The 15,135-nt window shown below is 35.1% G+C and overlaps 1 protein-coding gene across 6 annotated transcripts in view; it reads right to left on the bottom strand.

The window, feature by feature from the left end:
• The window catches only part of Mms22l (MMS22 like, DNA repair protein), a 105,710-nt gene that overhangs the window by 71,326 nt on the left and 19,249 nt on the right, over nt 1-15,135 (bottom strand). For 5 of the 6 annotated variants that reach the window (XM_048353796.1, XM_048353795.1, XM_048353799.1 and 2 more), the window contains exons 11-14: nt 12,295-12,357; nt 8,987-9,106; nt 7,216-7,439; nt 4,485-4,994 (exon numbers count right to left, since the gene is read on the bottom strand). In XM_048353796.1, coding sequence (XP_048209753.1) covers nt 4,485-4,994; nt 7,216-7,439; nt 8,987-9,106; nt 12,295-12,357 — 917 coding nt within the window. The remainder of the gene's footprint in view (nt 1-4,484; nt 4,995-7,215; nt 7,440-8,986; nt 9,107-12,294; nt 12,358-15,135) is intronic. The other variant, XM_048353797.1, reaches the window with a different exon arrangement.

The raw sequence follows: 15,135 nt of genomic DNA, 5'->3' as shown, positions 1-15,135 counted from the left end.
ACTATTACTTACACACACACACACACACACACACACACACACACACGTTTATGCAAGGATGGGTACCTTATTTCCAATTGAATGTGAAAACAGAGGAGACTGTTAAGGTAAAGTAGATCATTCTTTCTTTGGCAGAGATGCAGCCAGGAATAAATATCATTAATCTATGCAATCCATCATCGTCCTTACCTAAACCAAAACCCGAGGATTTTAGCTCTATTCTTAACTTTGAACAGTAACAATAAAAAGGCTATTTTTAGAAATGATCCAAAGTGTTTTTTACTTGAAAGTATTAACAGTACATAGTATACTTCAGAAATTGCTTACGAAACATTCAATAAAATTCTAGATTTTGAAGTAAGAAACCAGAAACAAATTGATATCAAATTGCAAAAGAGTTTTTTGAGTTAGTTTTCTCCCCCTTTCTATTTTAAGGTAAACCATTTTGCTTGGTCTCTGGGAATTCCCCCTAAAAACTCCCAAATGAAATGCTGGTCTGGCTTGACAGTAGTATATGCCTTGGAATGCTCTACCCAAGGCACAGATCCTTTTATTAAACAATGTACATCAGTTTCACTGAAAATGCATGAAGCTGACTATCTAAGCTTCAAATAAATATTTTAAGGGTCTCAATGCCTAGATCATAACAGCATTAATAAAGACCTGCACATTGCCACAACATGCTGACCTCATTTTTCTGTGAAAATTGGTCTATAATTTTGGCATCAAAAGTTATACATGGTATTTTTTCATAGTTACTATTTTTATTACAGTGAGTAGTATAAAAAAGCCCCAAAATATAATTTTTTTAAGGAATTAAAATGTTAGGAACAACACCTATGTCTTTTTTAAAATCAGCAAATACCCCATTTCTGTGCTCCAGAGGATAGCAAACCACAAACTCAATGAAGACCTTTTAACAGAAACTCCTAATATTATACAAACTTCTTTTCACCTAATCTCCAGTCTTCATTTTCACTTCTTAGTTTACCTCTACACTTCTGAATTGATGATCACAAGGGTTAACAAAGACATAAGACAACTTAGAAGGCTGCAGTATTTTCCTACCTCCTGTTAGAAGATGTTAAACATCTTCTAAATTGAATTTTAAAGAGTAAAATTTAGTTTGTATTGCAAGCAAAGATTAGAAGACTGATTTGGTGCTAACAAATCAAAGAAAAACATTGTAAATAAAAAGTGATTTACTTTTTACTTTCTCAGTTTTTCTTGTCTCACTTATTTCAATTGATTCTTGAACTTGCAAAATTATAAAAGCAAAGTGATCAAAAGCCCCTCAATAAGCAAGTACTTTATTTTTAGTAACAAAAGCAAAAGGTAAAATGTTTAGAAGCACGCAAACACCTATAGTAATTTCAGGCTTGCAGACAATGTGCAGATTTCATGCATGTACTATTTCCAATTTTAAAAAATGTAATAATGACAACAGATGGGGTTTAGTTACTTATAAACTATTCATAGGAATGCCTTAGAAAAAAATCTAAGTACAGTGGGTTAGAACCTGATGCCAATTTTGAAATTTAACTAGGCTATCTTAGATAGGCCACAAAAACGTCTCCAGGTTTTTGGTTTCTTCACCCATAAACAAGAACAGGCTTTAGTAAAGAAATAAATGAGACCAATTGTAAATAAATCTTTAAGAATTCCAGAGTTATCTTGTATTTCTAGTTATTACTTTTTAGAGGATTACAAAGAAAAATTCCAGTTAGGAGCTTCAAAACAAACTTACTTGGGAATGAATATAAAATAGAGAAAATACAATCTAGATGTTTGCTTTTAGGGGGTTTCTAATTTTTTTTTTTTGGCCAGTCCTGGGCCTTGGACTCAGGGACTGAGCACTGTCCCTGGCTTCCTTTTTGCTCAAGGCTAGCACTCTGCCACTTGAGGCACAGCGCCACTTCTGGCCGTTTTCTGTATATGTGGTGCTGGGGAATCGAACCCAGGGCCTCATGTATACGAGGCAAGCTCTCTCGCCATTAGGCCATATCCCCAGCCCCAGGGTTTCTATTTTTAAAGTTGCTTTTTCCTTTGGGGGGATTACTATTTTTTAAAGTCTCTCAGACTTACTATAGTTTTTTTAAAGTCTCTTAGACTTTCCATTTTTTAAAGTCTCTCAAGCTTTCTAAATAAGTTTCCTTTTCCAATTACCAAACCTTCACTAACATTTTTGAGAAACTTATTTCTTACCTTACAATGCGGTATTGGGGGAGGGGGCGTGCGCTTGCATGTGCATGTTTGTGTGTGTGTGTGTGCGCGCACACGTGTGTGTGTCTCTTGAACTCAGGGCCTAGGCAGTGTCCTTGAGCGTGTGTGTGTGTGTGTGTGTGTGTGTGTGTGTGTGTGTGTGTGTTTCTTGGAGCTTGAACTCTAGGCAGTGTCCTTGAGCTTTTGTGCTCAAGGCTAGTGCTCTACCACTTCTGGCTTTTTGCTGATTAATTTTAGGTAAGAGTTTCATGGACTTTCTTGCCCAGTCTGGCTTTGAATCATGTTCCTCAGATCTCAGCCTTCTGAGGAGCCACCAGCTCCAGGCTAGGTTGCATTTTTATTAAGTACACTCCACACAGTAAAATAATCTAAAAATGAAAATGGAAGTTTTCTCATGAATTATCAGAAAGGAAAAACTGATACAATATTTTTTGGTAGGAAACTTGGTAATATCCATCTTTAAAATGCACATACATTAATTCATTCTTAGGAATTAATCTATAGATACTCTTCCATGAGAACATCTGGATGAATGCATATGTAAAGATGTTAAATAAAAATATAATAACAATATGTAGAACACTAAGAAATACCAATTTTTATTATTCAGGGTCTGGTTCAATAAATTTTGATACATCTCTATAATAAATCACCAAGTAGTAATTTATAAGAATGAGGTAGAGTCTAGATAACATGACCAGGTGGTATTATTTCTGCACCTCAGAAAGAATTAGTGCAGCAAGAGTTGCCATTTTGAGTCTTTAGTTCTCATTTCCTGAATAAACAACTAGAAATGTTTCTTTATTGCAAATCCTGCCTAAATCTAAAAAACAACACCAACAAACCACCAAAATGAGGTAGTCACTACATACCAATTTAAAAAGCTGTGGCTCTCACCTGTAATGCTAATCTCTCAAGAGGCTGAGTTCTGAAAATCACTGTTCATAGCTAGCCCAGGCAACAAAGACTCCAATTAATCATAGAAGAAGCTAGAAGTAGAGCTGTGGCTCAAGTAGTAGAGTGCTAGCTCTGAGCAAAAAGAAGCTCAGGGACAGCATCCTGGCTCTGAGTTCAAGTCTAAGCACAGGCAGAACAAAGAATGTTCTATGTTTTAAATACATAAATAGAGGGAAATGTCTGGAAGTTTCTGTGACATTTACTTCTGTGGGCAGAACTATAATCTTCAACCTTAGCAATGCTTCAGGTGATAATTCTTTATTGTGGGGCTTATAAGAGAATTGTAGGGTGTTTGGTAGCATCTCTACCCACTAGACACTAACGGCATTCCCTGAGCTGTTATTCTCTCCAGATACTGTCTAATGTCCCAGAAGTTATAACCCTATTCCTAGACGAGAACCACTCTGAACTAGAGAATAATGCAAAGATAAGAAAGAAAATTTTACATATTGGTTTATACCCATTTTCAAACCATTTTTGCCATGACAATATATCACATTCACAATAGAAAGAGAATTAAGAATTCTTTGCTAAAAAAAAAAACACAAAAAACTAAGAAACAAACCCAAGGTACTGAGTTCAGTCCTTAGAACTACAAAGCACAATCAAAATGAAACAAAACAACACAACTCTAAGTCCTTACATCTTAAAACTGATAAGAGAAGAGAAACATAAAACTTTATAAAATGTAATGATTAATGATGAAAGTAAAAACTTAGATCATGATAAATTAGGGAACTTATTCATAAATGTGGTAGTAAAAACATTTCAAAAAATTAAGAAATTTTGCCAAGCTTAATCTCTGAAAAGCAGATGCTACTTTTGTAATATTGCAGTAGGAGGGAAGCAGTCATTTTGTTAACTTCAGACAAGGCTTGAAATAAAATTATTTCTATGTTCAACTTCTACACAACTTTTCAGCAACAATGACTAAGAATATTACATTAGCTTATCTAACTATATTATCTCTGCATCCCAAGAAGTGAGGATTTCATGCTTGAGGCATCTCAATGGTAGTATTTAGATTCTTTTCCAAGAGGTAGAAGGGGAGAAAAGATGTAGATGTATACTTATGGGATTGCACTAAGCTGCTCTCAACTTAGTTCTACTGCTGTAGTCTACAGAGAAAGCCTTTTAAAGAAGGCTTGTTTGAAAACTAATGTTATGTTCCAAATAAAGTAGTAAGACAACTTTTCTATACTTGTATTCAAAATTATGTTGAAAGAAAACTTTAAAACAAAATCAACATGTTGCTTCCTTTAAAAACAAAAATTAACCAATTAGCATACTGTGGTAAAACATACCTGATTCTTGCCAGAATAGCTTGTAGAAAGTTCAACACTGTCCTAAGTTCCGATTCCCGACAGGCTCGCAGAAGCATAGTAAATCCATCATTTATCAGATTTTCATGGGAAGGATATAAGCAAAAGCTAGTCTCAAACACTTCCTGAACACCATCAATGTAGATGGAAAGAAGTGTCCATAGAGTATGTCTCTGTATCATTTCGTCATTCTTAGACACCAAGAATTCCTTTGCTTTCTCTTGGAACTCACATGCAAACTTTTTAGCCAAAACACCAATGTCCAGATTTTTCTGAGCATACATCAAGAGAAATGCCATCTGACCTTTCCAAATGAGGGCTCTGTGAGATGTTACGAAGGCAGGCTTAAGGAAATTCAGAAGGTCTAGAACACGACTTGCTACATCTTCTGTCTCTGCAACAACGGCTAACAGCAGAAAAAGGCTGAAGAAGTTCTGAAGACCAACTTCAGTCAGTTCTTCCATTCTTTTACGATGAAATTTAGAATATATTCTGTAAATATATATATACAAAAATATTTTAATAAAATCAATCCATTCAAAAAATCTGCCTTTTACAATAAACCCTCCTTTGGTATTCATGAAATTCTCACTAGTGTAAAGTTTTAGCTAAATACTTCAAGTTGCTTTATCACTTTGCTTAGCTAACTATTTTGCTGTTGCTTGATTTGCTTAGAAAACGAATTCATGTGATAGTCCTACCTTCAACTTCCCAATGATGCAGCAAATGAATGAATTCAGCAGCTTTGCCCAAGCAAGGACTGTAGTAGTGTTCTTTACACATAGTATCTGGCTCTTCCTTTTCAATTTCCATCAACTTATTTTTATTTGCAAATAAGAAACAGTATCTGCCATAGTTTGTGCCTGCATGATTCCCAGCGGTCCACTTGGCTTAGTTAAGAGTTTGGTACTACTGGGAGGTTAACAAAACTTTTTAAAGAGATAAGGACTAGTCTTCAGGTCACTAGGTAAGTACCCAAAGGGAACTAAACTAAGACCCTGGTCCCCTATTCTCTTTCACTTCCAAGCCATAAGGCGAGAGGCTTTGCTCTGACTTATATACTCCCGTCACGATGTGCTGCCTCATCTAAGGCAACAGGATCAATAGCTCACAGACTGAAACCTCTAATACCAAAAAATCCTTTCCCTTTTGAATGCCCACTATGTCACGTATTTGTCATAATACAGAATCTTTTAAGCACATTTTGATGGGCTCTTACGGAAATTCTCTTTTTTTCCATAGACCTGTCTGCCTATGTCCCTCACAAAGACCTGCTCTTATTTTTACTTACACCTTCAGAAAATTCAGTGCTGGAACATGTTCTACCTACTTTCAAAAAAAACTGCTAACTGCTCAAATATCTGAGACGAGTCATTAAGAAAAATCTCTCAATTCTATTTAATACAACTTAATAGTTCATGTACTTTTTTCTCATCAGTTAAGGGATTAGAATTGGAAACAATTCATCTTAAATTCCTACTTATGGTTTCATAACTTCTATAATTGGTTTATTCAGGACAGAAGTAATTAAAGCTCATGAAGTTAAATGTTAATTTATAAAGAGCCATGTAAAAGCTGATACACTAATGAAAGTAAAGATCTGTTTAATTATCTTTGTATCCTCTACTTCTTCGCTATAGGGGCTGAATATCGTATTTGTCTAATAAAGAGACTTGTTAATAAGCGATTTCCAGCAACTGAATGACAAAGTTCTGAGTGATGGTTTTAAAAAACGGAGTATCCAAGCATATCAGTAACAAAAACTACTAGCAGTTAGGGATACAGCCTGGTGGTAGAGTGTGTGTAGAGCACAGTGAAGCCAAGTTCAATTACCACTACCATAAAAGAAAAGAATACAACAGAACATATGGAAAAGACAAAGCAAACATAAAGCAACAACAAACCAAAATATAACTAGCTTGACTTATAATTTCTGAATGTCCAGTAAAACAGCTACCTTTAAAAAATGTATTAAAAAATCCAAACTCTTTCATCATAATCTCACATGAAGGGGTTCATTAAACAATTCTTAAAAATTCCCCACCTAGAACAGAAAGGTTTCCTGAAAGACCCCACCAAACAAGTTGAGGAATGATAGGTGGTGGTACATTTTACAGGGGACCAAAACAGGGCTAACAGGCAAGGAAGCAGAACACAGAAAAATATGTAAAAATCCTATCTTTTAAACAAGGAAAGCTCTCAAGAAAAAAAGAGGAAGAACACACAAATGTTACCAAAAGCATATTTTACCACAGAAGAGATAAAAGCTGGCTCTACTATACTCTGAATAGTTCTTATTTGAGGAAGAAGCGCTTGAATTTGCTGGGCTCAAAGAACACCAATATTTTATACATTTGAATCTGTCAGCTGCCAATGTACAATATGGAGTTTTTTTTATTTCTACTATTTTTGATAAAATACATACAGATTACTTAACATTACAAACCAGTTTGGCTAAAAGACCAATTCCTTCCCTAATGTTCCTATATTTAATAAATAGAGTTCCAATCCCCAGTACAGATGAGCTAAATAAAAAACTAAACCTTCACAAGTTATAGATACTGTTTGCTCCTTACTGTATCAAATTGGCAGGACCCAAGGTTCCATATTTTGCTCTGCTACATTAAGGAATACATTTTAAATGTAAAAGATTCTAACCACAACTCAAAAAAATATAACTAATGACACTTCTCCAAAGACATTATATACTTACCTTCCTTTGACTTGTTTCCAAGTATGAGGGCCATTGTTCTTCATTGCTTTCTTGACAACTTTTGCCAAAATGCAGAGAAAAATGGTGTAACTACTGCTAGACTTATAGAGATCATGATCTTGTGTATCATGACAGCAGGTCTTCGCCATTTCAAGCATAGACAAGGGTGACTTGATACTCACAAGATCTTTCAGAGGAAGCCAAGAAACATTAAAGGAACTATTCTTAAAAAAAAAAGATATGCAATAAATATTAGTTTCTTAATAAATAAAATGGAAAGAGGTGAATCTAATGAGCTCATTAAAAAGCTTGACTCTTTGTAATTACACAAATTATATTTTGGTAACATTTAACATAAATACCCCCAATTTTTTTAAAGTCCCACAAAAACACAGTACACCAAGGGAGAATCGGGACAAGCTCAAGGGCTGTCCATTCATGTGCTTTTAACAGTTGGTCTGTCCAAATTAGGACACAAAACAAGGCTCACATAGCATCTGGAAGATATGTACCTAAAGTTCTCTTACTCTATGAATTTCTCACTGTTTTTGTTATACCACTTTTTTGTTTGGTTTTGTTTCTGTTGCCAGTCCGTCCTGGGGATTGAACTCAGGGCCTGAGCACTGTCCCTGGTTTCTTTTTGCTCAAGGCTAGCACTCTGCCACTTGAGCCACAGCGCCACTTCTGGCTTTTTCTATATATGTGGTGCTGAGGAATCCAACCCAGGGATTCATGTATATGAGGCAAGCACTTTACCACTAGGCCATATTCCCAGCCCCTATACCACTTTTGTGTTGTTGTACAGAATTCCCCACGATCTGGATCTAGATGCTTCTATCCATCTAGTTCAGCATAACACATTCTTCATATTTTTTTTAGTTCAGTAAATTGAAATTTTGAATTTCTATACATCATTATTAGATCATTTTTCCTATGCTTTTTCTCATTTATTATTTTTTAATTTCTTTATTGTCAAAGTGATGTACAGAGGGGTTACAGTTTCATACGTAAGGCGCAGTGCATACATTTCTTATCCAGTTTGTTTTTATTGGCATTTTTTTTTTGTTTTTGTTTCTGTACCTTTTAGTTGCTGCACCTACAGGTTTGATTATACATACTTAATTATTTGGCAAGAATTCTGCATTAAAACAACTGAGAATTTCCTCATTTCCTGTCTTTCTTGTAACTACTCAAGCCTATCATTCAGAACTTACACAACAGGAATAGACTATGCTTTTTTACATCCCATGCATTTACCCACATAGTTGCTTTAGCCTAATGTTTTTTATTCTAAAATTCTAAAATGTTAATCATCCTTACTGCCAAATTACAACATTATGAAGTTATAAAATCTTCCCACAAGTCTACACACTAAGTTAGATCCTCTTCCCTCTGGTGTCCTATGATTTTTAATTTTTCCCCTCACAAGGTTCCTGAGTAGCCTATGTGCTACACAAGTTGACTAAGTCTTATTTGGAAAAAGTGTTCACGGTCAGAGCAATCAATAATTCTTAGAATCATTTCTTGAACCTATGAGTGAAAATAAACAAAAATCTAAAATTTTATTTTGTTTAGACTAAGAGATGCAAAATATCTTGTGTCAATCTGTATAGATGATGCTTATAAATAGTAAAACTTCTTAGATCTACTTTGAACAAAAATTAATTTAAGGAAGACATAGCTAATCATAAACCATGAAATGAACATGTCCCTCAAATATCAAGTACAAATTATTAATATTGCTATGCAAACCCATATTCTATTTACTTACCATGTTCTTACTATAATATTCCCATAGAATGGTAACAATGGAAATGTTTGATTCCCAGACATCACAAAGTATCAAACAACAGTGCAGATACATTCGTAATTGTTCTTCTAATATGCCATCCTAAAAAGAAAGAAAGGCAGGAAAAAAAACAAGAGAAGTATTTTAAAAAGAAACAGTGGTGAACACGGTTGAATGCTGCTGAGAGGTTAAAAAATAAGAAGTAAGAAGCCTTAGGGGCTGGGGATATAGCCTAGTGGCAAGAGTGCCTGCCTCGGATACACGAGGCCCTAGGTTCGATTCCCCAGCACCACATATACAGAAAACGGCCAGAAGCGGCGCTGTGGCTCAAGTGGCAGAGTGCTAGCCTTGAGCGGGAAGAAGCCAGGGACAGTGCTCAGGCCCTGAGTCCAAGGCCCAGGACTGGCCAAAAAAAAAAAAAAAAAAAAAAAGAAGCCTTAGATTTTAAAAAAAACCTAAGTCAGTGATGGCTATAAAAACAGTTCTTTGGGCAGAGTGAAGACAAAAACTCAATTACTGGCTGGTAAGGAGTTAATAGTAAGGAAGTAAGGTATTTCAACAAAAAATACATCAAGTCCTTAAAGAAAAAGAAGTGAGAAGGGACAATATCCAGTTCACATGAAAAGTAGTTAATTCTTTACACAAACACTGATACTTCTGATACAAAAGAAAAGCCTTCTGAACAGCTGAGTATACAGGAACTAAGTTGGGAGTTGAAGATGCAAAAATGGAGAAGTTTTCATCAGAAGATTCTCTCTTCTCAATGATGTTATCATTCAAGATGTTGAACTGAATAAATTAAGGAAGACCATTTGTTGAACTGTAAGTTCAAGTTCTGAAATAAGTCATTATGGAGAAAATTTTTAAGAAGCAAATATTCAAGAGCTGCCACTTAAAATTTATGATAAAGAATTTAAGGTCAGACAAGTCAGCAAGAATGATTGATTCTTCCAGCTGTATTTGATTGTGGGTATCAGTTAGAGGTAGCAGAGGCTGAACAGGTTAAAAATAAAAAGTTGAGGAATTAAGGAATAAAAATTGTTTGTAACAGTGACCATTAATCATGAGTTGTGTAATTTACAATGCTTAAAGAAGAAAAGAGGACAAAGAAAATGAAAAGGTCAATGGTGATAGGCAGTACAAAAGTGAAAAAGTATGGAGTATAACCATGGGAGAAGGTTGTGAGATGTGTTCTTTTGCTTTAAGCTATCTGAGGCTAACATGATATAGGTGATGACAGTCTTACAGTTCTTGACCAGTATGGATGTTTCCCCACATAATTCTTAAAAGCCCCTGAGAAAGACTTTACTTAAAACCTAAATGAAGAAACATAAATTGACATACTGTTAGCGCTGAGGGAAAATTTTAAATTATTAAATACAAAAGAAAAGAGGACCAGGAGAAGGAAACTTAAGTCAAAGTAGCAGTTCCAACTTATTTTGGAAATTAAAGCTCCTAGTTACTGACACAGATGCACTGTCAACAGAAAATTAAATCATCCTGACGCAAATGAAATGTTTTTCTTTGTTTTAATATAGCTATTTAAGGCATTGATTCTGAATTAAAGCAAAGACTGTTTCGAGACACTTGCCTTTAATCCCAGCACTTAGGAACCTGATGAAGGAGGATCATGAGTTTCAGGACAGCCTGAGCTACGTAGTGAGACCTTGTCTCACATAACCACAGAAAACTTAATGAGTGACACCATTGGACATATACACTTATTTTACAATCACTTCTCTTATATTCATAAAATTAAATATACACACTAGCCATCAGTGCCTCATGACTAACTATTCTACACAGGAGGCAGAGACATGGAGGATTACTAAATAAAGCTAGCACAGGCAGAGTTAATTAGCAAAGTGCCAGACTAATGGTGTGGCTCAAGTATGATAGAGAACCAGTTGTGAGCAAGCCCAAACCCTGAGTTCAGCCTCCATACCCACGAACAAAACCAAACCAAAAACAAGAGAGGGGTCCACGTATGCCTGCAATCACAGATACTTTAGAGATAGAGATCAGAAGGATCATGGTTTCAGGCCTAGGCTACAAGTTTTGAGAAAACATCAACAGAAAAGCTGGGTTTGGTTCAGCTATGCAAAAGATATAAGTTGGAGGATCGTGGGGCAACTAGCCCTGTGGAAAAAGGTGACTTTATTCAAAAAGTCACTAAAACAAGCAAGAAGGGGTTGATACAGTATTTGCCTAGCAAGTAGGAAGCCCAGAGATCAAAATCCCACCACTGCCCCACTCCAAATATACATGAGAAACTTTCTGAGTTACTAAATTAGTATGTTCTCAAAAAAGAATACAGACTAAATAAGATTAAAAAAAACAACTTTTACAGAGGTTAGGAAAAATATTCTAAAAGAATATCAGGCCTACACAGTTCCTGATAGAACTTACACAGTGTAGAATTCTTTGTCATTCTAGGCTAGAATGTGTAGCTCATATCCAAGAGTTAAAATAAATAAAACTTAAAGCAATATGATTTTCAAAGACAAAACTACTTTAAGTATACAAACATAATTTTAATCAAGATTTATTAACAAAAAATACCTATTTCCCAAATTTAAAAATAGATTCTTTACAGTAATTTTCCATATGCTTTTACATAAACAGTAACTTACATTATCAAACTTTATAGAGCTAAAATACATGTTTAAGATATGATGAGCAGCACACTTAAAGCTATTTTAAAAGGAGGTCAGGTTTGACCTCTGGGCCATGAAGCACTATATTAACAGCTTTGCAGAAAGAAAAATGATAAGGTTTGAAATGAGTGCTCAGAAACTAGGACCTTATCAGTTAGAATATGATTCGAGCCTGTAAGACAAATTGCTCAGCAAGGCAAGTCACCTTCCTGCTGTGACGAGGATAGAACTGAATTTCCAATGCCACTGCCTATCTCCTACTTCATGTCTCCTAGTTTGATGTCACATGGTCAGAGAATGGCTTACAGTTCTGCAGTATCAACCACTTATGTTGAATACATTTTGTCCAAATCACAATGTAGATAATTATCTCTGTCCTTTAACTGACAATTTCAGTGTTAAAAATAATAATCTTTAAAAGCGATCCACAAACAGGAACTACACTGAGTTGACCCTTTAATTATTGTCAAGGTTTTAATAATTAAATTGTTGTTTAAATCAGCAAAACAGTTAACTTATCATTTGTAAATAAAATATAGTCACATTAATAGTTGGCTTATTTTTAGCAAATGAAATTTGTAACATGAAAACGGAGCACAACTCACAAATAACCTCACTTAGTTTCATACATACCTGAGTAGTGATGGACTGTTTAAGTAGTTCTTCTATAAAGTTCCAATTTGACTTCATTTGTTTCTAGAAAGGGCATCAAAATTATTAAGCATGATAATTTACATATCAGTATGACAGAGCACATTTTCTCCATCATTAGACAGCATTGCATTGCTTGAATTTCCAATATTTTGGCAAAGAGCTAGTTGACAAACTTGGTAGAAAAATAATCTAAAATTAGTCCAAACCAGTATAGACCTTAATGAGAATTTGTTGTTTTTCTTTTTTTTTTTTTTTTTGCCAGTCCTGGGGCTTGGACTCAGGGCCTGAGCACTGTCTCTGGCTTCTTTTTGCTCAAGGCTAGCACTCTGCCACTTGAGCCACAGCGCCACTTTTGGCTGTTTTCTGTATATGTGGTGCTGGGGAATTGAACCCAAGGCTTCATGTATATGCCACTAGGCCATATTCCCAGTCCCTGTTGGTTTTCTAAAAATAAAGTTTTCTATAGAATTATCCCTCCCTACCTGCCTTTCTCCCTCCTTCCTTTCCTTCTTTCTTTCTCTCTCCCTTTCTTTCTTTCTTCTTTTGAAGTATTGGGGTTTGAAGTCAGGGCCTCTGGATTGGCTCACTACCATTTGAGCCACACCTCCAGCCGTTTTTTTCCAGATGGAGATAGTCTAGCAAAGTTTCCTGCCCAACCTGGCTTCAAACCACAATCATCCAGTTCTCAGCCTCCTGAGTGGCTAGAATTAGTCATGAGCCACAGGCACCAGTTGGATTATAAATGTTTTAACAAATGTCTAAGTTCTAATATCAAATTTAACCAAAATAATCTTTATATGTATGTCTACTTTTTTAAACATCATTTTACCCTATTTTACACTAGAGATTTTTTTCCACTTCATTTCACATTCATATTGCCCTGGAAACAGCTTAAACTAAACCAAAATAAGGAAAAACTGTAAAGTGCTACCTTCATTTATACTATGGCCACCTATCTGGCTGATTTTAATCTATATCCTTTCTCTGTCATAAGCAGCAACCAGTAAGTTTCAGTGAGTTCTGAGTCAACCAAATTACTAAATATGAGGCTAGTCCTAAGAACTCTGAAGTATGGACAATTAGAGTCAAAGGTAAAAATAGTATTGTATCCCAAGGCCTGAAATTTGGGGGTTGGCCCTAAAACTCTCAAAAGGGACAACATTTTGGTCCATTGGTACTATATATATTCTTTGTTCAACTAGTACATATTATTTCAAACTAAAGGGGGAAAAAAATCTCATTTCACAGTGAATACAAGTCTTATGTATGCACCAAAGAATGTACTCAAATCGAAATTGTTCTGGGAACATCCACTGTTCCTCTATGATATTCTGTAGCAGTAACTGATTTTAGTCATTCATTTTTTAAGACTTAGCTTTGTAACTAGTGTTAATGAGTAAAAATCACTTCTTCCCAATAGCAATGTAGATCAACTTTGTGACTAAAATCGAAACAAATATAAACTGTATCAGAGGAATAGCAGCAATTATACCTCACCCAAATCTAAGAAAAATACATACCAGAGAGATAGAGTGATCTTTCAAAAGAGAATTTAACTTTGAGCAGCTGCAGTATTTTTTTCCTACATGAGTTATACTATTATAATCTCATTTGTAAAAAAAAAAAAAATCAAGTTAATTCCAGGTAGGAAGTCACTTACTTGGAGCTATGTTTGTATCTTTTATCCAATTATTAAAAATAAGACACTCATGCCACATGTCGGTGGCTCCCGCCTGTAATCTTAGCTAACTCAGGAGACTGAGATCTGAGGATTGCAGTTCAAAGCCAGCCTCAGCAGAAAATTCCCTAAGTTTCTTATTTCCAACTACTAAAAAGTTTGAAATGGTGATATGGCTCAAAGTTGTAGCACTAATTCTGAGCACAAAAGCTCAGAGACAGTGCCCAGGCCCTGAGTTCAAACCCCAGGACTGGCACCAAAAAATAAATAAATAAATAAAACAAAACAAACAAACAATCCTCATTTAAGTTTTAATTTAAATAGGTTCACCAAAAATATACAAGATTCCTAATTCTCCACTTCCAGCACACGAAGAGCCTGGTGCTTCTCATCTGTCAGTCACATTGCACACCTTTTATCTGGTTGTTATTTAAGGTGTTTCAAGGAAAGCATCAGCTAACCTGCCTGATTGCCCTATGCTCTTGGCAGAGGAAGCACCAATAAAATTGACCCGCACTATTAACTAAAAGCACTTGTCCTCTTTAAACTGTATTTGATTTTAAAATAGAAGGCCAAGTTGTTACAGGGTAACGCATTCTCATTTAGGTTGAGAAAAAAGCATTAAACAGAAATGTATGAAAAGCTAAAACTCCTAATATGAGAACTGAGATACCATTTTTTGTAGGCTTATAAGATATTGTCTAATTTTATTATTAAATCCACATATAGCAAAACTTCAACTTCTAGAACCTCCTAAAATTAAAAAAATCGTATCTGAAACCTACTGAAAAATATAAAATTTCACATTAACCTTTGGGGCAAATCAGTTTGAATTCCAAGACTGAGACATTTCCATACTGTGACAAGACTAGAGATATTTCTCTGACTAGAGATGACTAATGATTATTGCTTCCTAACTTTTCTCATACCAGATTCTTCTTTAGCTTACTACATAACTTCTAGTTATGCTTACTACACGATTGCTACATAATCTCTAGTACACTTGGCTATACTAATACAGCATGAGAAGAGTAGGCAATTTTCAAACTTGTCATCTAAATACATTGCAGACTAAATTCACATTTTATATATTTGCTCTGAAAGAATGAGCCAATAATATACCTTTCTGTTCATGTATTTGA

Source organism: Perognathus longimembris, chromosome 9, assembly GCF_023159225.1.
Source record: "Perognathus longimembris pacificus isolate PPM17 chromosome 9, ASM2315922v1, whole genome shotgun sequence".
NCBI classification, from domain to species: Eukaryota; Metazoa; Chordata; class Mammalia; order Rodentia; family Heteromyidae; genus Perognathus; species Perognathus longimembris.
Note: the sequence above shows the minus strand (reverse complement) of the source record. Positions and strands in the feature narration are given on the sequence as shown.